Source organism: Heterocephalus glaber, unplaced genomic scaffold, assembly GCF_053883595.1.
Source record: "Heterocephalus glaber isolate CG9 unplaced genomic scaffold, H.glaber_assembly_v1.0 deba00001472, whole genome shotgun sequence".
Taxonomy (NCBI): Eukaryota; Metazoa; Chordata; class Mammalia; order Rodentia; family Bathyergidae; genus Heterocephalus; species Heterocephalus glaber.
The window spans coordinates 55,702,073-55,726,965 of NW_028258315.1; the positions used below are offsets into that span (position 1 = coordinate 55,702,073).

A 24,893-nucleotide genomic window follows, 5' to 3' on the forward strand; every position below is an offset into this window, starting at 1 on the left:
AAAAAGACATAGATGACATACATGGGAATGAGAGACAGTCTTAGTTTTCTGAAGACCACTTGAGTGACATCTAACTCCAAGCCCCCAGATTTCATTAAGATATTCATGTTGGCAATAAGCACAAAGAACCAGTATTGATGGACTGGCATGCTAAACTGTGACACAGTGCTAGCAAAATTATATGTCTGTTACCATCAAATGCTGCACATTCAGGGTGCATATTTATGCTTGCTATTCAGAGATAACTTAGAGTGTTTTGGCAGGGGTTTTTTTCCAAATGTTCTCTTTTTGGTTTGTTTTTGATGTGTACATGTAGACAATGTTGACTAATTCAGGGAGATGTCTTCTTTATAGAGCAACCAATGGGCCATTTTAATATCTTGATGATAATAGTAGGATTTATGGGGTTGTCTAACACCTTTGCTCCGTGACTTTTTAAGAAAATGCTTTTAGGTGCTTTGTACAATTGAAAGCATGCTGTTATTTTTTGAAGGTTAATGTTGAAATGTTCTAAAATTGGAGAAGTAATGGGGTCAACACCCAGAAGTTCAAAAGATAGAATATGAGTTTCCTTCTCGGTTGACCCCTTAGTGTCAGCCTACAAATAGCCTTTCCTCTTTCATTCTAAAACTATAAATAATCAAAACTGAAACCCACACAAACAACTTCTCCAGATCCCGCTGTTCCTTTTTGCTCTTCTCTTTCTCTGTGCTGTCTGACTTCTTCAGAGAGTAACCTATACCATGACTCATTATTTTTTCAGTTCTCAGTGTACCTTAAGATTACCTTTTATGTCTGACTCTATATTGACTTTTATAATGAAATTGCTCCCTAGTAAGGAACCAGAGACTTCCTGATTGTCAACATGATTGCCCTGTTGTTCTTGTTTTTTTATTGTTGCTCTCTAACATGTTTAATTCTTAACATGTACAGTATCTTAACTGTACACTTCTTAAAAATGCTCTTTCTCTCCCTCCTTCCCCCTTTGTTTCCTATATGATATGAATACAGTGGGCAGCATAATAGGCCCCAGAAAGGCTGAGTCATAATCCCTGAAACATCTGAATACATTAGATTACAAGGCAAAGAAATTAAGGTTGCTAACCCCTTGATTTTAAAACCAGGAGATTATCTAAGACTAGCTGGTTTGACCCAGTGTACTCCCAAGTGTCCTTAGAAGTAAAAGAGGAAATTAGAAGATAGAAGAAGATAGTCAGGGAAATTTGACTGTGAATGAATGTGAATGAATATTCAGAATCATTGGATCTGAGAAGGAATAAACACATAGTTGGAAATTTTCACAATAGATAAAATGATCCACAAGCCAAAGAATGTGGGTGAATTCCAGAACCTTGGGAGCTTAACATAATAATACTCACTTTGGAATTCTGACCAAATAACTATAAAATAGTATATTTTTATTTACATCTTTAAATTTGAGGTCATTTGTTAACACAGCAACAGACAATAAATATAGTCCTAAATATATTTTCCTAGCAAAATATTCACAACTTCTTATATAAATCTTTGACAGGATTTTTATCTCCTCTCTTTTCAGTTCCATAGGTCCTGAGGATCCCTGCTTTCTACCTTCAACTTTCTTTATACTGAAGTCTGTATGTTAAACTCTTTATAAAGCAATGCCATTCAACTCTTAACTCTCTCCCCAGCCAAAGTGCTGCTTGTAGCTCCTGACTGCTGTCTACATCTACAAGACATTTTGGCAATTCAAATTTAACATATTTTAATTATATTTTTTAAAAAGAGAAAAATCATGAATCTCAAACAAATATGTAAAAGGCTTTGTTTAGTGTATTAATTAATGAAGAAACCAGTAAAATGGCATTTCTGCAAAGCAGAATTCAAAGAATCACACATACATAGGCAATAAGAAATGCTAAATTGAATTTATAAATAGATGCAAAATAGTTTTATCATGGGTGAATTAAATGCTAGATAAACACATTTCAAAAATGCTGCTACAAAAATAATCAAAAAGGTTAGTTCTTCCACAAGAAAAATTGTTACAAGAAATTAATTGCAAGCAGGGGGTGGTGGCACACACCTGTAATCCCAGTTTTTGGGAGGCTGAGGCAGTAGGATTGCCATAAATTTGAGGCCAGACTGGATTATATAGTGAGCTCAAGGCTAGACTAAACTACATAGCAAGACCCTACCTCAAAAAAAAAAAAATTGCCTTCCACTGAATACAGTTTATTTGCTTTTCAATGACCAAGAATTGTTTGCATTCTTAACAGTTTATTCCTCTTCACACTGTTGTAAAATAGTTAGAAGTCATTGAAAATCAGGTTTATTTTTTAAAAGGCACAATAGACAGGTTATCATAATCATGTTATGTCTATATTGAAATTGTCCTGTTGTGTCCTGTCACCCTGTCACATATCTTTAGTCTAAGTACCTCCTCATTTTCCTGATGAGTATTTCATACAATATCATCTTTCTCAGATCTCTCAAACCTTCTCTCTTATTACTTATTTCAGTTGATGATATTCTTTCCTGCTTCCTGAGGAAATAAGAAATAAGAAAATGATATTAACATGCTTTCAACCTCAGAGGTTTCAGTGTATTTTCCATCTATTTACTCTGCTTTCCCTCCTGTTACTGTGGATGAATCATTCTTCTTACTGCCAGCTATCACATTATAAACCATGCATTTACCCTATGGTCTCACAGCCAAAACAAGTATAATCTTCACTCACTCCTACCCAGTCATGTTCTCACTGTACTTAATTCATGCCTGGAATCATGCAAATATGTTATAGTACCCCTTCTCAGCAAAATGTCTTTGACTTCACATGTTTCTCCAGTATCAACTTAAATATTGGACCACTGTGTAGGAAAACTTATTAGAAATTTCTTTTTAAACTCAATATTTCAAAATGCTTTCTTCCCATTTTTTCTAATTATACTCCATCCCGGATTCATACTCTATTCAGCAACTTTGCTATGTCTTCAGTGACCTCTTCTTCATTTGCAAATCTAGTGATGTGTTTTCTCATCATCATTTCGGCCTACCTTGCCTCCTTGGAAAAGCAGACTACTCCTTCCCATTGAAAATACTTCTTTAATTTTAAATTCTTGACTATCACTCTCTCATGACACCTCCTACAATATTACTTGGTTCCTTTATTGGTTCTTTGTCACTAGTCGGATCTTCGGTTATATGCTATGTGTTAATGTTCAGTTTTTGGATCCTCTTTGTCTTGATATATACGCATATTGTTCACCCTCTAATGTATTTAGCTTTAGCTACGACCTGTTAGCAGTCCAGCATCACTTGTATTAGGATATCTTATAAGAACCCACATCTAAAAGAAATTAAAATTTATGAAACCAAACTCTTAGTATCCAGCAGCCCAATATACTGTACTACAGCAGAGTTTCCTCTGTCTGGAAAAGAGAAACCGTATCTGTCTTTCTATATTTTTCAGTTAAATATGTTATTTTATAGAAGAATTCCATATTTTCTTTTGTACATTTCAAATCTCATCTCAATTAGCAAAATTAAAAAATTATAGTCCTATTATTATTTATCTCTAATGTAAGCACTCTGGCCTGAGCCATGATTAATTTTCACTTAAATCACATCAATGCTTTCAGTCTCTGAAGCTTGGAACTTGCTAATTCTCTCCTTAGAAGATGTCTCTCTATTCACTTTTTTCATTTTTATTTTTATTAATATATGCTCACAGTACAGAATGATTACATTATTCATGTACTCCATCCCCTTTCCTCTCTTAGTTCACTTCTCTTTTGCAAAATATCTATCTCCATAATTCCTATTACCTTTTATTTTACTGTTGAATTTATGCAAACTTTGAGTTTCTGATATAAGAGAAACCATGTCATATTTAAGCTTGTGTATAATTTCTGTCACTGAACCTTATGGTCTCAAGGTGCATCCATTTTCTTACAAATGATTCAATTTTATTCTTCTTTGTGGCAGAGTAATACCTCATTTTCTTTATCCATTTATCTGTTGGTGGACATATAGTCTGCTTCCAAGATTTAATTATTATGAACTATGCTGCTACAAATATAGATACACAAGTATCATTATAATATGTCTTTTGGGAAGATATCTAGAAAGGGAATAGCTGTGTCAAACAGAATTTCTAGTTTTAATTTTTTGAGGAATCTCCATACTGATTTCCATAGTGATTGTACTAGTTCACATTCCCACCAACAGTATAGAAAGATTCTTTTTTTCTCAAAGCCTTGCCAACATTTGTTATTGTTTGATTTCTTCTTGATAGCCATTCTTTCTAGAATAAGATACAATCAGAGTGTTGGTTTAATTTATATTTCTCTACTGGCCTGAGATGTTCAACATTTTTTCATGTATTTATGGATCATTTGTACTTTTTCTTCTGAGAAGTTTCTATTGATTTCATTTTTTAACCGGGTCTTTCATTTTTGGGGATCTAATTTTTTTTGAGCTCTTTATATATTCTAGTTATTATTCTTCTGTCTGAGAAGTACCTGGCAAATTTTTTTCCCATTCTATAGGTTGTCTCTTCTTTCTGTTGGTTGTTTCCTTTGCTGTGAATCTTTTAAATTTGACATAAACTTGTCAAATTATGATTTTGTGTTTATGGTCTTATAATCCTATTTTTGATCTTGGTATTATTTCTTGTATAACTGGAGTTGTGTTCCAAAAGTCCATGCCTATGTCTGTGTCTTCAACAATTTTATCTATTTTATCTTCCAGCAATTATTTAGTTTAGTACATGGTGAGATATATAGGTCTAGCCTCAATATTTTGCATGTGGATAGCCAGTTTACCCAATGCCATTTGCTAAAGAGGCTATCTTTCCTAGAGTGCATGGTTTTGGTCTCCTTTTTCTTTTTTTCTTTTTTTTTATGTACCTGTTCTTATTTATTTTTTATTTTTTTTTATTTTTTATTTTTTTCCCCATTAAGTTTATTGGTACATTTTCGGTATAAAATACAGTTACATTCATCATTGGGATCTTGTACCATTACATGAGTCTCTTGGTTCTTATGTCTTTTCCCCTTCCCTTGCCCTCCCTTCACCCCCTCCACCCTTCCCTATTTGCAAAGACCTTGTTTCCATTTTTTTCCTCTTCTCATATTTTTTCCTTTCCCTTTTTTCCCTTCCCCTACCCCTCCCAATTCCCCTGCTCTTTTAGACCTTTTCTTCCTGTTGCACAATATCAGTTATACATTTTTAAAATTACAATATTAAGATCTAAGAGGTGGTCCCCTTTTTCAAATATCAAATAGCTGAATGTGCCTGGGATTGTTTCTACATCCTGTATTCTGCTACAGTAGTATAACTTAGAAATCTGGGATTCTGATGCCTCATGCTTTGTTTTTGTTTCCCAAAAACACTTTTGCTTTCTTGGTCACTTTTGTTCCCAGGAGAATTTTAGGATTATTTTCCTGAGTTCTATGAGAAATGCTATTGGTATTTTCACTGGGACTGTGTTAAATCTGTATCTTAGTTTTGGAACTATGGCCATTTGGACTATTGGTTCTCACTCTCCAGGAACAGGAAATATCTTTCCATTGCTTAGTGTCCTTTTCAATTTCATTTTTCAGAGTTCTATTGTGGAGGTCTTTCACTCCATTAGGTTAATTCCTCAGTATGTAATTTCTATTGATGCTATTGTGAAGGATATTGTTTTCCTCATTTCATTGTTGATGGGTTCATTATTGATGTACAGGAACGATATTGATTTTTGTGTGTTGCTTTTGTATCCTGCTATCCTAATGAATTTGATTTTTAATTCTAAAAGCCTTTGGCTAGAATTTTTTTTAATTCTGTGTAGAAAATCATGTGATCTGCAAAGTATGATAATTCTTTTCTATAGATATCTTTTTTGTTTTTTTTCTCATCTGATTGCTTTGGCAAATGTTTTGAGTACTATATTGATTCTTTTTTTCAGCTTCAATTTTATTCATTTCTGCTCTGATCTTTGTAATTTCCCTATTCACATTTTATTACTAACTTCTTTAGTTCTTCAATCAGATGTTACCAGATCAGTGATTCCGTTCTCATCATTTTTTACAAAATAACACTTCCGTTCAATCCAAATTTCCTAACTTTCCCTAATAGGGATTCCCTTATGAGAAAGGCCTCATCAAGGCCATCCATGGAGCCAGTAACAGAGAACCCTTGGAGAAGATCACCAACAGCATCTCTCCCTGCATCATCCTGTGACTGCTCACAGTTCGGGATCCATGCCTTGGTTTCCCTGGATCACGCTGGGAGCTCCCCTGCCTCTTTCCCCTCACTTAGCTCCTGGTAGCTAAGGGATCCTAGCCTTCACTTTGTGCCTTTGGGTCCAGGAGCAATTAGGAGCTTCTGCGGTCTTGGGATAGGAAAGACGCTTTTGGTACACTTTCCACAACTGCTTCATGCCCTCTTCCAGGCTCAGTGTCCATGAAAGTTAAGGTCTCTCCCAGCTTGACAGTACTTTCAGAGGCCTTGGTGGATCTAATTCACATCCTCTGATCCCTAGGCAATGTCCGCTGTTGGCAGTAAAGAGGCACTACGAACAAAACTGAAGGGTGGGGAGAGAGAGGGAGGGAGGGAGAATAACTTACCTTTTATTTCTGTTTTCTTCTGTAGCACTTGGGAAAGTCTCACAAACCATGTGTTTACTGTTGTTATATATTATGCCTCCTCCAATTAGAATATAAGATCAATCACGGAAGCAGTTTAAGCAATTCTGTTCATGCTTGTGAACAGGCTTTAAGATAGATTTTTGCACATAGCAAGCCCACAAATAAATGGTTGTTCAATAAATGAATGAAAAATGAATTAAATTTACATCTACTTTCTCATCTCCTTTCATCCTCATTTTTCTCTTCTTTAAGTGAAATACTTTAACGTACATGCATGGCTGCATTCTTTCATTATGTCTAGCTCGAAGTAATCTTTAATGTTGCTTTTCCTTTATCCTTCACATCAAATCAGTTTTACTAATTTCTTAGTATTTCTTCTAAATACTTCAAAATAGTTGCATATCTTTCACATTTTCTTCATTCTTACTAGCAGTGCCCAATTGTCTCATTGTTTTCAAATGGTTGATAAATAATCCCTCTGACATGTGGTTTCTCTTCCTTTATCCTTCCTTCATTGATTCATAGATGTAAAAGTCATAATTATGCTTAAAAGGAAAGGTACTTCCCTGTTTTCTGTTTATAGATCAAGTTCAAACCTTTACGTCATTTCAGTTTCTTCAAAATTGTTCTAATTCTGCCATTCCACACTTGTATTTCACTGCTTTCTTACCTTCCAGACTAGTGATATTTTTTGAATGACAGATATTTTCATAACTTTACTCAAGCTATTCTTTTTAGAAATTCATTACTATAACTTCCCTTTCAGTGGCATTCTTATTTTTATTCTCCTGAACATAGTTTAAATACTGCCTCTTTTGGCATTCTTCCATAATCTCAAAATTGAATTAATTACTTCTTCCTCTGGGCTCCCTTAAAGTGATATTTATGCTTTTAGTATAATACTTATCCTGTAATGTTGAAGATACTTAATTGTATTCCTATCAGCTTTCCTTTCTTGAGTGTATATTATAGTGATTTAGGGTATGGGTTTTGGAGTTTGATTTCTTAGATACAAAATTAAGCCACAGCTCTCTCAAATGGTTTGATACCGGGTAAGTTATGTAGGTTTATTAGATTTTGGTTTATTCATCCTTAACATGGGAATGTTAATATTTATCTCAAAGAGCTCTCAGAAGAGTGAAATGTAATAATTTATGTATAAGTTTAACTTTATCCCTGGCACTTACCGTGTTCCAAAATTGTTCTTATTGTTGATTTCTTGACTGTAATCCATTCATTTATTTTTATGTTTTCAATATATAGAGAAGATTAAACATATAGTCAGAGATAATAAAAGCTGGATTTGTCCAGGAAATGTCTAAACAATCAATGATGTAGATTTTTGTTATGACTCTGGTTTCCGTCTGAAGAGATCTACAGATTGAAGACTATAGGATAATGAATATGATTTACTTTATGATCTGTGTACCACTTTCAGCTTGTCATATACCTTTCAATATGTCATAACTTTTAAGACACGTTTAATGTTTACCTCTCAAATTCTGAGCTCACCGTAGGTGTCTGACAGGACTGAAGTACTGCACATGTCCAACTTGAACATTGTGTGTAGATTACTAGCTTACTGTGTTAAAGTAGATCATAGAATAATAATCATAATGGTTTCATTATGATAAAAAAGGCTATTCAGTTAACACTTGTATTCTTAAATGTCTATTGCTTAAAGAAATATCAAACATGCCCACTGTCAGGAAGATACGGAAGTCTTCATTTTCAGATTTTGAGAAATAACTTGAACAAGGGGTCATTGATTATCTATCTTTGCATCTTGTAAAATGAGTGCCCATTTCAAACTTGACTTAAATCTATTTAATATTTGAAATTCAAGCCATCTTGACTGGACACTTTTGAAACAATTTCATATATATTTGTAAAAATATTACCATAACACAGTGTTAGAATAAAATTTTCGTATTATTTTAATTTGAAGAGGATAGCTTTCAAAATCATCCTTTCACCCTAACCCTCAGAACTGAATCGCATCAATATACTCTAATATTTGTTGAACAGTTAAACCTTTGAACAACTAATGATCCAATGAATAAACGTCTCCACGCTAAATTAATATTTTTTCCAACAACACATTCACTTTGATTTTCTCCACTATTTTGAAAAGCTATTTCTAAGCAGTTCATCATACTTTCTTTTCCATTCATTACCCTCCCCTGTTCAATTAGTTGAAAAAGTTCCTTAATATTTTTCTTTGAATCTTTACTTCACCTCCACAGTTTAAGATGTATTTCTTAAACAATGTACAATGTGGACACTTATAACAATTTCATAACTTTTTAAAACTTTAGCTTTATTATATTATTCTTGAATGTATGTGAAGAAGTTCATTTTATTCTTTTTTTTTCTTACAATGTAAGTCTGACTTGTCTTCATGTTGAATAAAACCATTTACAAGCTAAACATCACAAGGTGCTGGGTGTTCCAGTTTAATGCTGTATTTTCTGATTTAAAACTCAGGTCTAATTCTTTAGTAAAACATTTGAACTCCCTGGAATGACTTTTCCTTTACCTGTCAATTAAGTAGATATCCTTCTGGGGTTTTTGTGTGTGTTTTGGAATATTGCGACTTGCCCAAAGAATAAGGGAAATTAGTAAAATGAAGAAAAATGGGGTGGTGAAGAGAGGGTTGAAGGAAAAAAGGAAGGGTTCTGTGTAGTACCTTTTACCTAAGAAAGACATAACCAAGTTTAGTCTGTTAGACTCCCTATGTTTAAGGCGTTGAGCTGGGAAAACTAAGGTACAGACCAGGAAAATTAGAGCTTTTTATGTCCTCTACGCAAACAGGACTCAAGTGAATATCTTATATCATGTACAACCCAGGCATCAAACCTATACTGAAGGACCAACTCAGGAATATTACTAGCAATGTAGTCTTTGAGACAATCACTTAACTTCTCTAAATGTCATTTGGGATCAACTACATAATTTTCAGAGCCCAGTCCAAAATGAAAATGTGAAGCCTCTTGATCAAATAATAGGAAAAATGTCATTAGAAGCATTGTAAGACTTTCCTTTCTTTCATAGTATTTACCCTGGCCTGGTGCTATGGGTTGTATATGGAATAGCTTCCAAAGGCCATATTTTAAAGGCTTGGTCCCTGTCCAGTGTCATTATTTGGAGGTTGCAAATATTTTAGAAGGGCAGACCAAGTGAAGAAATTAGGCCATGGGAACTAGCATTTGAAAGGGAAGTTGGGGCTGTAGCTTCTTTATTTTCTTTGCTTACTGGCCACAGAAAGGGATCAGACCTCTTTTGCCATACACTCCCCATTACAATGTACCACCTCAGGACCATAGTGATGGAAGCAAGCAACCATTGACTGAAACATCTAAAACTATGAACCAAAGTGATCCTTTCTCCTTTAAGTTGACTGATCTCAGATATTTTGTCCTAGCAGCAGAAAGCTGACTGACACACCTGGTATAGCATGTTTTATTTGCTCTTCAAGTTCATTTTGCCTTGCATAAGAAAATATTTGCTGAATGAATGAAGATACCCTACATCCTAGTGGCCTCACCTTAGGAGTACTTGGTGCAGATATGAACCATCTGTTACTCTAATAATACCAGGTTCCATCTTTCACCAAGTCCCTGACAACTATATATTTCCCCAGGGTTTTAAGCCCAACTCATGGTATTAGGACAACCCTTACATCATTGCAACAACTGTGCAAATTAAACTTTCACTATGGAACATATTTTGGGAATACCACAACCTGGATAGATAAATATATTGAGAGACACAATAGTTGTAACACAGAGATCCCAGATGTGACCTTAGAAATCTCTAGTCTTATCTCACAGTGAAACTTTAAATTTACTCAGGCTTAAACAATGGGATTCAAGTAGAATGTAGGGTGGTGAGATTTTTAGTTCTCTGTTCTTTCAGAGGGGCCTCCTGAAGAATTTAAGATTGACCCTAATAACTTATTTTCAAATTACATGGTTGCCTGCATAGGTTATCTGTACTTGGTAATTCTGGAGAAAAGAAAACCAACAGTACCCTGATTTCTCGCTATGACTCATTTAAAACTGTCTTTATCAAAGTAGTTATAGTTGCATGACACAGAAACTATGCAGGTGGTAGTTGGGGTATGTCAGAGGCAGATCTCACTAGAAACTGGAACCAGAGATGTAAAAACTCTGGAAATAATGCTTAATTTCTATCAATTATTCTTTCTTTCTATCATTCTGCTACCTCTCTCTCTATTTCTCTATCAGTTCCTGTCTTTGTACAAACTAGTATGACCTAGTATGACCTATTATGGCCTACTAACTGATAAGAAGTGAGAGCCCTAGAATGTTGGGTTAAATAAGTTGACCAGAATTATAGAACTTATAACTGATTAGGTAAAAATTTTAATTTTCTATTTCTATTTGTATGTATTTCTAGGCCAATTATGGAATATATATAAAATTACAATTAGAATAAAGCTAATAAAAGAATTTTCTTTACTGGTTGCAATATTTTAGAATTTTTTTTGTATATCCTCTTATTGGTACATTTTAGATGTACAATATGATGACATTCATCATTGGAGATATGCACCTTTACATACTCTCTTGGTTCTTATTTTTCCCCCTTCCCCTGCCCTCTCTTCAACCCCTCCATCCTCCCTATTTACAAAGACTTTGTTGCCATTTTTTCATTTTCTCATATTAATTACATTCCCTTCTTTCCTTTCCCCTACCCCTCCCACTTCCCCCTCCCCTTTGCCCCTTTTCTTCCCATTTCACAATATCTGTTATACCTTTAGGTCCTTATTTACACTTTCAGTTTCGCACACTAGAGAAACTATTTGGAATTTACACATGGGTGTTCTATTTATTTCACTTAATAGTATCGCCTCAATGTGCATCCATTTAGCAATAAATGTCTCTAATTTCTCATTTTTGATGGCTGAGTCTTACTCCATTTTATTAAGAAAACCACATTTTCTTTATCCAGTCTCCAGTTGATGGGGATTTGGTCTGTTTCTAAGTTTTAGCTATTACAAACTGCTGCTATGAACAGGAGTGCACATAAATCACTGTGGTATGATTCTTTTAGGTCTTAGGGGGAGATATCCGGAAGGGGAATAGCTGGGTCAAATGGTACTTCCAGTCCTAGTTCTTTGAGGTATCTCCATACTGATTTCCACAGTGCTTGCACCAGTCAACACTCCCACCAGCAGTGGAGCAGGGTTCCTCTTTCCCCACAGCCCCATCAGCATTTCTTGTTGATTGATTTCATGATAGCAGCCATTCTTTCTGGAGTGAAGTGGAATCTCAATGTTGTTTTCATTGCATCTCTCGAATGACCAGTGATATTGAACATTTTTTCATATGTTTATTTGCCATGTCTACTTCTTTGTCTGAGAAATGTCTGTTCATTTCAGATGCCCAATTTTGGATTGGGTCTTTAAATTTGGGAGGTCCGATTTTTTTAAGTTCTTTATAGATTCGAGATAGTAGACCTTTGTCTGAGGAAGAGCAGGTGAAGATTTTTTCCCACATTGTGGGTTGTCTCTTCACATGGCTGGTGGTTTCTCTCGCTGTGCAGAAGCCTTTTCATGAGAAGAGATCCCACTTGTTGATTGTTTGGGCTAGTTCACGGGCAACTGAGGTTTTGTTCATAAAATCTTTTCCTACACCAATGTCTTCAAGGGTTCTACCTAACCTCTGTTCCAACTGGTTCAGAGTTTCTATTTTAATATTTAGATCTTTAATCCATTTTGATTTTAGTTTAGTGCATGGTGAGAGATATAGGTCTAGTTTTAGTCTTTGGCAAGTTGAAACCCAATTTCTCCAGCACCATTTATTAAAGAGAATATTTTTCCTCCAGTGAGGGTTTTTGGCTCCTTTGTCAAAGATGAGGTGGTTGAGTGTGCCTGGCATTGTTTCTGCATCTTCTAATCTATTCCACTGGTCTTCAAGTCTGTTCCTTTGCTAGTACCATGCTGTTTTTAACACAGTAGCTTTGCAGTATAGTTTCAAGTTGGGGGTTGTAATACCACCTGCCATGTCTCTGTTACCTAGAATTGCTTTTACTCTTCTGGGTCTTTTCTTGTTCCAAATGAATTTTTGGATTGTTTTCTCAAGGTCTATGAAGTATTCTGCTGGGATTTCAATTGGGATTGCACTGAATATATATAGCAATTTTGGAAGTATAGCCATTTTCACAATGTTGAGCCTTCCAACCCAGGAGCAAGGGATGATTTTCCATTTTCTGATATCCCATTCAATATCTGTTTTCAAAGTGCTACAGTTTTCAGAGAAGAGGTCTTCGATTTCTTTTGTTAGGTTGATTCCTAGGTATTTCAGTTTTTTGGATGCTACTGTGTAAGGAATTGTTTGCCCTATTTCTCTCTCAGTGAATCTATTGTTTGTGTAGAGGAAAGTTATTGATTTTTGTGTGTTGACCTTGTATCCAGCTACTTTACTGAATTTGGTTATTAAATCTAGAAGATTTTTGGTAGAATTCTTGGGGTCTTCTATGTAGAGTATCATGTCGTGTACAAATAATGACAATTTGACTTCTTCATTACCTATCTTTATTCCTTTTATTTCTTTCTCTTGTCTAATTGACATGGATAATTTTTCCAAAACTATATTAAACAAGAGTGGTGATAGTGGACAACCTTGTCTTGTTCCTGATTTTAGTGTGAAGGATTTCAGTTTTTGACTATTTAGTATGATATTGGCTGTTGTTTTTTCATAGATGGCTTTTATCAGATTGAAGTAGAGACCATCTATTCTGATGTTTTGTAGGGTTTTTATCATAAATGCATGTTGGATTTTGTCAAATGCTTTTTCTGCATCTATTGAGATGATCATATGTTTTTGTCCCTGGTGCTATTGATATAGTGTATTACATTGATTGATTTGCATATGTTGAACCATCCCTGCATCCCTGGGATGAATCCCATTTGGTCAGGTTGTATGATCTTCTTGATGATCTTCTACATTCTGTTTGCCAGTATCTTATTAAGAATTTTTGCATCTATGTTCATTAGTGAGATTGGTCTGTAGTTTTCTTTTTCGGTTGGGCCTTTCTCTGCTTTGGGGATCAAGGTGATGTTTGCTTCCAGTAATGAATTCTGGAGTATTGCTTCCCTTTCAATTTCATTGAAGAGTTTAAACAGTAGTGGCAGTAGTTCCTCTCTAAATGTCTTGTACAATTCAGCAGTGAAGCCATCATGACTCGGGCTTTCCTTGATTGGTAAGTTTTTAATTTCATTTTCAATTTTATTGATTGATATTGGGTTGTTTAGAATTTTTAGCTCTTCTGCATTCAAATTTAGTAATTCATACATGTCTAGGAATCTGTCCATTTCTTCTGTGTTTTCCATCTTATTGACATATAGGTTCTCAAAGTAGGTGTTGATGATTCTCTGGATTTCTGCTGCGTCTGTTGTAATTTCACCCTTTTCATTCCTAATTGCATGGATTTGGGCCTTTTGTTTCATTTTTCTGATAAAGTTGGCTAAGGGTTTGCCAATTTTGTTTATTATTTCCAAGAACCAACTCTTGGCTTCATTGATTTTTTGAATCGTTCTCTTAGTCTCCATTGCAATAATATCTATTCTGATCTTTATAATTTCCTCCCTTGTATTAGCTTTGGGTTTGTCTTACTATTCTCTTTCTAGAAGCTTGAGCTTCAGCATCAGGTTGCTTAATTGGGCTCACTCTGTTTTCAGAATATGCGTATTCACTGCTATGATTTTCACCCGTAAGACTGCTTTCATTGTGTCCCATGGATTCCAATATGTTGTATTGTCATTATCATTTATTTGATGGAAGTCTCTGATTTCTTCTTTAATTTCCTCTGTGACCTAACAGTGGGATCAGAGTACTCTGGTTGGCCTGGAGAAATTTATGGCATGGTGATTTTTTAAAAAAAGAACCAATCTTCACTGTTTTTATTACTATTTTTAAAAATCTACATGCACTAACTTATTATTGCCCATACCTTTGCCATACAACTCTACCAGGGACTATGCTGGACTCAGTACCTAACTACTCAGACGATCCCAAATTTACTGAAACTTTACTAAATAACTGCCTTGTAATTTCATGAATCAGAAAAAAATCAAGAAAGATTGAGAAATTATTCCAAATTGAAATAGCAATAAAAAATAAAAGAAATGAAATTTGTCCTTTTAAACTTTTGTTATAAAAGATTTTGTCAGGAAGAATTGGAAAATGGGGCTAAGGGATTAAATGCCAAGCATGAATCAGTATTAATTTTTGGTGTTGTTGCTTTCATTGAGATTGTGTACAAGAATGTCCTTTCTTTGTAGGAAATGTAAACTGCTTTATTTGGAGTAAAAAAATATCAGTAATAAATTAAAAAAAAATTCTCTGTATCATCTTTGCAACATTTTCTTTAAGTTTGAGGTTGTTTCCAAATAAAAGATTTTTTTTTAAATGTGTGTAGATTTAATATTTAGTATATACATGCACTCAAGGCAGGGACAAGTTTCTTATGTGCTGTTCTTTTCTGTTTCAGGAGAAGGCTGGTGGAGCCGACCTATTTTTACCCAGGAGCCACAAGATGTCATTTTTCCTTTGGATTTATCACGATCTGAAATCATCCTGAATTGTGCTGCTAATGGTTACCCTTCACCCCATTATAGGTAAAATCCTATCTCTGGTCACCACTGCATTGCTTTTCTTTGTCATGGATAAAATATACTACAAAGTGCTTAAAAACTATTCCAATTTAAGTGTAGAGCACTCAGCATCATTTTCCAGTGATATACAACTATGTGCCCACTGCTCAGTACCCAAAATTGTTCCCTTGATGCACTTTCCAGACAATAATTACCCCCAATTACCACCTCCAGGTAATCACTATGTCTCTTATCTCATTAGGATAGCTTATATTTATTCTTGAGATTGGTGCTATACAATATCAAACATAGGTTAGAACTGAGAAAGAGATGGAAAGAGAAAGGACGAGAGATTAGAAGAAAGAAATATAGAAAATAGGAAGAAAGGCAGGCAAAAAGGAAAAAGAAAGATTTGTATCCCCAATTTGAAGCGTTTGATACAATATTGTGATGCATTCCTTACTCCATACCTATATGGGACTAGTGCCTCAGTTGCCACATATAGAATGATGATGAAAATGATCTCTTAAAAGAAGTTAAAGTAGAAATTTAAATTTATTTTACCAGTTATAAAATTCTATAACTTCATTGCTGATTTCCTTCACCCAAAATATACTAATTTTAGAAAAAAATAAGTTGCAGACAGCCAAATATCTTCAAAAGAAGAAAGAGCATTAACACACACAATACACACATACACACACACACACACACACACGCACATGCACACGCACACATATATTTCTGTTAGTAGGAAGCCTACCTGCCTAACAATTCCCATATATTACCTGTGGAATAATAGGGAGGAAGGGTCAGTAATGTTTTTTTCTTATTTACACAGGTCCAGAAAAGGTAGAAATTTGACCCATATTATGGGTAGTATTCACACATTTAAAAATGTATGCCTGTATAAATTATATTTGTGTAAATTATAAGGATATTTTACTGGTAAGAATTCTGTATGCAATGTGAATAAATATAACAAAAATCAGAATAAACATTGAAATGACTTTTATAGATTTAGCTTTTAAAAGCATTTTCTGGGATTCTTAATTTTTAAGAATTCCATCATTACCATATACAAAAAGCAACAATTTGAGTCTATTTTGGGAAAACTGGATGCTTGTTTTGAATTTTTAGCTTGCAATAAAAATACAGTGTGTGTGTGTGTGTATCACTTTGATCTTAAATTGTGTAGATTAATTAGCTAAATTATATACATGCACAAACACAAAGGTATCTCTACATTATCTTATATTTGTAGTGTTAACTTCACCATATTCCTTTTTCAAAACAAGTGCTGAAGTGATCTCTTCTCATTATATTAACTAAGTTTCCTTGTCATTAGGGTTCCAGATTACTGCAATTCAACTGTTAGAGAAAATCCATCACATTATCATTTGTTTCACTCAATGCAGGTTTCATTTGTTTTCCTTAAGCAACCAGCTGTCTTGTTTTACTTCACATAAATATATAAAATCTTATTAATAGGTTTTTTTAAGTGACTCATTTCCCTGTTGGATCAATATTCACTAAGCGCTGTACTTGTATTCCTATAGGTCGACTACAGTCTCATGCAGGTTGTACCCGCTTTGTGACTTTGCTTTAATAAATTACCCCTGACAAAGGGCCTCAGTGGCCCCCGACTCCAGACCCCTCCTGAAATGCAAGAGCTGTTCTCATTTCCAATAAAACTCTCCTAACTTCTTGTTGTGAATTGCCACTTCATTCCGCAATGTTGAAGGATTGTTAAATTGGCACTTTCAACATGTATTGGGGCAAGAGTTATATATCTCCTTCATCATTATGACCCTTTAGAATTTACATTTAATTTTAAAATCTCATTCATAACTATTTGCCTTGTGTGAAAATGCATGCTCAATAAAGTGAAAATTTTTTATGCTTACAAATTCCAGCACCATTTGAAGTTTTTAGGGTATAGTGTTATGCAATACAAAAAAGGCATCATTTAGAACTATGAATTAACATTTTTAGTCATAAATCTATTATTCCATGTGTGACCTTGAAGTAATCACTATCTCTCTCTGAGCATCCACTTCATATCCATAAAGTATGTTTTTCTACATAACATTTTTAAAAACAAAGAAAATCCATGTGAAATATGTTGTTGAAAAAATTTTTAAATAGGATTATGGCACCAAATTTTATCTCTTCCACTAGTTCTTAAAGGAATTAAGATGTGTCTTTGTTTTAATAAATGCAATTTAGCAAATGAAATCTCACGTGGAGAATAGTGATATTAAAAGCCAAACTTTGGAAATAGTTTAAGAACAGTTTGTCTAAAATTATTTTAAAGAAATAAATAGCTTCTAGCCTCTGAATAAAAATCCTAACAGTTTTGTCACTTGGCCTTTCTACCATTCTGATTTATTTTTTTACCTCATCTTAATCTCATGAAATAAAATAGGATATATATTATTTTGCAAGTTTAACTGATGGAAATAACTTGAGAAATCATACTTGATTTGTGTCCAAGAATACCCAGCCCAAGTGTGTTAGAGCTAGGACTAGGATTTCTTCCACAGCAAAAGTCCCAAATTTACCATGCATTACAATCACCAAAAGAGACTTCAAATTTATAATTTAGAATTTTCCTTCAGAGGTTTGTGGATAAACTAAGAAAAGGACACTTGTGACAAGCACTTAAATAGTACTAAGTTTTGTAAAACACACATGCACATGCACACACACACATTTGCATTAGCTAATACATGTCCTTCAGTCATTAACACACGGCTTAACTACCTAATAGTGAAGGATGTTTCCTATCAAAAGGTCAAGGTTTTAGATTAAATCCATTACATTTTCTGGAATAAATATATTAATTCATATCCTTAAAATAATTATTTAACACACATTTCCTACTCTTCATCACAGGAAAATACTCCTGGGTGTATAACACGTGTATGAAAATCACTTGAATTCATTAATACTATTTCTCCATTGATTTAAACATATTAATTAGAGCAAGGAGTTGAACCCCTGATCTATATGCACAGTTTAATAATCATTGTACCATAGTGATTAGAATGATTACTGGGATACTGTGAAAAATTCATTTGCTACAGCTAAGCCAACAACTTTGAATTTGTGTTGAAAAACAATTACTGGGCTTAATTAGGAGCATGTAATGATGACAGCAGTTATTTCAGTGATTGATTCCAAAATTAAAGAGAGCTGGCAAACTAAGTATGGTATATCCTTTGCTGAGGAAATGATAGGAACATAGAGGTCTAAAGACCATACCCTGTAAGCAAATTATGAAAGACAGTATTACAGATCTGGCAGTGAGAATATTGGCCTCTTGAGACAGATTAGAAGAGGAAAATTTTCTTACTTTTTCTTATGTTAATATTGAAAAGAAGAAGCATTCTGAACTAATTCCTATACAAACAAAATAGCAGAAAATCCAGCCCATCGAAATGTATTCTTTAGCTTTCAATTTCATTTTATAAAAGAGAAGTTGAAGTATACAGGAAGTGGCTAAATAATTTAAAAGTGACAAGATTTATTCAGAACATCTGATTGATTTGATATTTGATCTATCACTTCAAATCTTTAATAGGATAGAGAATTACTTAGGCTCAAATTTGCTACCTTGATAGGTATTTGTCGGATTCACTTCATGGAATGTTTCAAGATGCTCTTAAAATGTCAGTGGCGGGCGGGGATTTAGCTCAGTGGTGCTGCTGCCTACCTTGCAAGTGCAAGGTCCTGAGTTCAATCCCCAGTACCAAAAAAAAAAAAAAGTCAATGGCATAAGAAATAATGGTATAAAATGTCATTCCTTTTCTACAATTAACTACCTCCACCAAAGTATTTAATCTGATTTCATTCTGAGAGGCAGAATCATTGCAAAGCTGGCATATACCCTTAAAAATATAATTTATAAATTAACTATATTCCATACAAAGGGTTCATTTATTCATTTTTTTTCTAAGTAACAGTAATGAGATTGAGGACACATCATCCTAAAATATGACACTCTGGCATGTGAGAAAATAGCAGAAGCAAGAAGATCCCTTTCACCTTTCCCTCACCCTTTTCCTCTGAACCAAGTCATAAAACTACTTTCTAAAGGTATTTTTCCTATACCCAGAAGAAAGCAACAACTTTATCTAAAAAGACTCAGAGATACCAATAAGAATCTTAAAAAGCAGATCATTAGTTCCCCACATCTACTTTATCACTGTTAGATTTTACTCCCTTAATTCAGCTCTCCTACTTTCCGAGAGCTGTCCACAGTTGATCAAACCTAGTGGGAAAATGCACATGTTGTTCTGCATTTTGGCATCTGTTTCTGAATGCTCCCATCTCATGTAAAAGTTATACTAAATACCTCTGAAAGCTTTTCTCTTATTCATCTGCCTTTTGTTGTAGAAACCTCAACCATGAACCTAGAAATGTGTCGAAAAGATATTTTTCCACTCTCAAATGGTTGTCATGACTGTTTTAAATGTCTCTCCTAAATGGTCTGTGTGACTACACACAACTTGTGCACTGGGAATGTGTCTCACTAAATATGCAGTCATCATACATCAAAGTATTTGGAAATTTCGCTAGAGTTGGGAAGTATAAAGTAGGGGGAGTGAATCAGATTAAAAGTTATGACTAGTTATTCACTTGTTTTAAAATGACAAAATGGAATTCCCAAAAGTATATTTATTTGAAAATAAATATTATTCCAGTGTACCTCAGTTAGTTAATTCATGTACTAAAGGATTGTTGACTAACAGCTAAGCCTCAAGACTTTTTCTTCTTTAAATAAAAACTTCTCGAGCTGCATTTGTTTTGCTAATCTAATTTTAGGTTGTCATTTCTAAGTACCATTGAAGTATTTTCAATGTGATTAATTTTCCATGTAACAGACTAACATAGACAATAGTATTCTGAAGTAGTCAGGTTATTATTGTTTTGCTGTCAGACTCAAATTGGCATTGTAAAACCTTTGTTGGCATTCTTTGTGCCATTTGTAATATACACTTCTTGGATTTCTACCTCTAAATCATTTTTGACATTCAATTTTACAGCATCATTTGTGAGAGTTCAGGGATGGTATACAATATTTGAAAAGTCTCTGAAGGAATAGGATGACCAGTATTATTGACTGAACGGCTAACTTTTACTTCTTATTTCAATGGATTTGTTGCTGCTTTGTACACATTTGGGTGAATGTTTATAATTTTTAAAGAGTACAAGAGCTTTCAAGTAACCTAGCTATGGATACCACAGTTAGTCTTGGGGAAACCAGTGGAACTACCTTCATAAATAACCATGGTTTTTGTTCTAATTTTGTGTTTTCAGGAATTAAAATTGAAAGTTGTTTAAGACAAATAGCATTTGACTCCATGTATTATAAGTGTAATTTGATCTTTTTCCCTTGAAGGTGGAAGCAAAATGGTTCCGAGATTGATTTTACCAGGAATTATCGCTACAAGCTGGATGGAGGCAGATTGGCCATTAGTAGCCCACGCACAGGTGAAGATATTGGCACATACCAGTGCCTGGCCACCAATCTCTTGGGTACAATTCTGAGTCGGAAGGCGAAACTCCAGTTTGCATGTGAGTTTGTAGAGGCTGAAGGAATTTGTTCTCTCTTTGTCTCTGAAAATATAACATTCTTATACATAGTAGGAAAAATCTAGCTTTGCCAATCATCTGCTCTTTGAGTGCAAATGTGAATTATGATTGTAGAAATTTTTGACAGTATGCTTTTTGTGTATCTAGACTCCTGGGGATAATAGAAACATGTTTTTAAAAAGGGAAAATAAAAGAAAATATTAGCATTATTATATTTGTGAATTATTTTTGGAAACACCTCTAAAAATTCCAGATATAAATTTTAAGGTAAATGTGTATCATATGATGTTATCGCCCTTTTGCAAATTTTTGTTTTGCATTGGATATGGATGTGCAGAGGGAAAGAGGAAATAACAGAAGGTGGAGATGTCATCTGGGGGAGGCAAGTGTTCTTCCAGGAAAAGTGATCACACACTCAGAGTGTGACACAGTGAGATGTAGGTAGAAATAAAGTGGTTGCCGAAGGCAGGCTTTATATTAACTATAACAATGTCCAGCTGCATCACATAAATGTCATCCAAGTAATTACCTTGGTGACATTTGGGGACATTAGTAGATGAACAATAGACATATTGCTTCTTATATCCTTTATATATAATGTTTCCAGGGACTAAAATGTTTCATAGTGGATTCAATGAAAGCTTGTTTGAAAGTAATTATATCTGTTGATGTGGAAGACTTGAATTTTTCCTGATCCCTGTACTTCAGAGGCTATATAAGGGAGCCAATATGTTAGCTGTTATTCTTTAGGGGCTCAGGGAAATGTCTATGCTATCAGTTACTTTAAAAAGACAATGCTTTTAAATTTTCTATGTGCCCAATCCTACCCTGCAGAACTACTTCAGTCATTAGCAGATATATGAATTAATAATTGGGTCTGTTTCTCACTGCAAATCTCATGCTCTAACAACTATTCTATACCAGAGATCCCATGTTCTATAAACAGTTCTGCCTGAGTATGCTGACCACTGGGGGGAAGGCCTTGCTTCTGAAGACAGACAGACAGACAGACAGAGATAGACATAAGTAAACATATATATGCACAAACACATGCACACATTGTTAATTATATCTTTAATGTGTTTATATCTGTGGATATAAGAAAAGCATATATGTTTATGAACCTAAACAGAATATGGATGGACAAAGGCTGGTGGCAACTTTAAGACTTAAGATTCTGAAGATAATCATAACAACTTATATCTGACTTTCAGCTAAAACTAATCATTTGGAAACATAATAGATACTTATGTTGTAGAAAGAAACAATTTTTCCAAAGACTTTGAATAATTCTGTCACAATCATTATTTATTTCTTTTGCTTGGAAAGCAGATGTCTGCAGAGGATACATGATTTGAATCAAATTTTATAACAATAGGTTTGATTCTCTGTAAAGGAGATTCCAGACAATGTATAGTATTTATTTGCTACATCCCTGAGTTTCTACCCAGTTTTTAAACCAGCTGAATACGTACACCTAAAGTTAAGGCATTGTGCTTTATTTGGTCATACATTTGTTCTTCTTACTCTTCAATTCTTAACAAAAATACCTCTTAAATTCTCTACATTATTTTAACTTATCTCTTTTTCTGCATTAAAAAACACGTGCAACCAGAAGTTTGCCTAATTTAAATATTTAGCTTTTGCCAAAAACACAGAAGAGGAAAAATTAAATTAAGAAATTAAATGCCTCCATTTAGATGAAGGAGAGAAATCAGTTTTCATGTCATTGCTCACTTTTCTGTCTCTTTATCTTTTTTTTTCTTTTGGGGGGGCTAAATGTATATGGCTATTGATCCTTAAAAGCATTTCCAGTACTATTCATATAGAAAGTAAAAATGACCTATGTCCATTAAGTGATCTTTCTTCTACAAAGTTAAAAAATCTTAGTCTCTAACAATCACATTTGAAAAATTAAAAGGAAGAACTACCATAAGAACTTCTGCACAGTACCTATAGTGCTGTCAGGTCTGAATTGTCTCCTGTTGCATCTAGAGCAAGAATTGCTAGCATGTTAACACATGAAAAGTAGAGCCTGAATTGTTACCTGCGACTAAATGGCAAGCTCCTAAAGTACATGAAATATATTATCCTCCTAATTTTAATTCTTCATTACTTCCTTTATAAATTTTTAACTATTCAATGATGATTCAGTGTTGGAATTTGCGATATGGATATATCTGAGTTCAATTTCTATCTCCGTCACCTATTTAGCAGAATGAAACTAGGCAACTTCTCAACAACATTAAACCTTTGTTATGAAATTGACAGAACAAGAATTGCAGCAGGACCTCCACATAGGACACTGATCTAGAAAACTGAGATAATGAGTTTGATATCCCTGATTCATGTGGATGGTCAGAAAATGATGCTTCTAATTCTTACTATTTATCATTTCCCTTTCTCTTAACTTTCTTGACCAAACATCTACACACTTAAAACAGCTACCATTTCTCTTAGAAATGCTTCTAATTCACATTCTAAAATTTTATCCAAGCAGTTTCTTGTTCTTTAGTTTTCAAGACTTTTACATGCTTTGGCATGTGTATATTATCTCTCTCAAGCTAATTAACAATCATAGAAGGCAGACACTCTTATTCCCATTTTGTTGATTTGAAGCTTGGCTTTGGGGTTTTCTGTACTGTGTTGTTAGAGAACATGTTGGAACTTGAGTATATAATAAAGAAGAGCTCATATTATAAAGTTTATGTTCCTCATGTTACAGTAGTGAGTCCTTCTCATACACTGCCACACAAATCATGGGGGCTTTCTTTCTTTATTTGGTTGCTAATGACATAATAATTATCTAAGTACCAAATCATAAGTTTCACAATAAGCCTGCAGAAGGTCCTGTTGGTGCTCCTTATTCACACCCTTTTTGATGAGTGATATGTCCATCCCCAAAAACTAGTGGCAACAGCTGTCCTTCCTCTACATCTCAGTCCCCACACCTCCCCATGCATTAAGGCTAAAAGTAGACGATGGCTGAGATGTCTTATTATTTAGCTCTTCCCTTTGCTCTGTTCTCACTCAGTCTTTTTCAGAGATTATTTCTTCAACAAATCTTATGCACATGAATTCTTTTCTCAGGCTCCGCTTGTGAAGAACCAAAAGGAAGACAGTAAACTTACAGTATGAGCTATTTGGTCTACTTACTGATAGAAAAATTGGGCCCAGAAGCCTCACTCTTAGCAACACCCATACGTAAGATACAAAGCCATGAGTCAACATAAAAATATTTCAAATCTTCTGTTTCTCACCTGTTGGCAATTTATTGTATAGTGTTACTTTGACCTTGACAATAAATGGACTTATCAGCAGTCTTCAGAACCCACTTTGCCATAGGAGAGACTCTGCAGTTGGATACCTTCAGGTGATGGATAGATTTTGTAACTTTTATCCTGGTACTCAGCAATCCAAAAGCATACTCTGAGTTTATTTTAGACATAGCTTGTAATACTCTGCCTCATCATGAATCATCTCACCATGATGCCATCCTGAAATGTGGCCCATGTATAAAAAGTTTTTCTATTACAAAATATCTTCTTAAATCAAATCTATGTCTAACCACCTAGGTAACCTAGACAACTCATTTGCCTCTCTGGGCTTTTTACAGATGCATTTTGAATTATTTGATTACAAAAAGCCCTTTCAGCTTTTCAGCATGTATTTCTGTCCTTCCAAATGCTCCAGTAGGTTCTAATTTAAAAGCCCCTCTTTCCTGCACCCAAACTCAAACCAAACACACATTCACCAGTTGGATAGTCACCAGAGGCTCCTGTTAGCACCTTGGCATTCTTGAGTGATAAAGCCAGTTTGACTTTTCAGATCTCTTGCAGCTGCATTAATTATTTTCATTTTTAAGGACTTTGGTGGTAAAGGTTGAATCTAGATTTCTTTCTTTCGTGTGTGTGTTAATGAATTACTCTCTTCTTGTGTGAGAAAACATTGCATCTGTCATTGCTGTTTAAAATGTCATCCTGAGAAAATGAGAGAGATGTTTTTTAAAGAACCCATAATTTCACTAAGCTGTGTTTTTTCAAGGCTTTTATAG

The 24,893-nt window shown here is 34.3% G+C and overlaps 1 protein-coding gene across 6 annotated transcripts in view; it reads left to right on the forward strand.

Annotated features, from left to right (window-relative positions):
* Cntn6 (contactin 6) overlaps nt 1-24,893 on the forward strand; it is a 338,831-nt gene that overhangs the window by 124,837 nt on the left and 189,101 nt on the right. For all 6 annotated transcript variants that reach the window (XM_004854219.3, XM_004854220.3, XM_087182026.1 and 3 more), the window contains exons 3-4: nt 15,136-15,262; nt 20,646-20,821. In XM_004854219.3, coding sequence (XP_004854276.1) covers nt 15,136-15,262; nt 20,646-20,821 — 303 coding nt within the window. The remainder of the gene's footprint in view (nt 1-15,135; nt 15,263-20,645; nt 20,822-24,893) is intronic.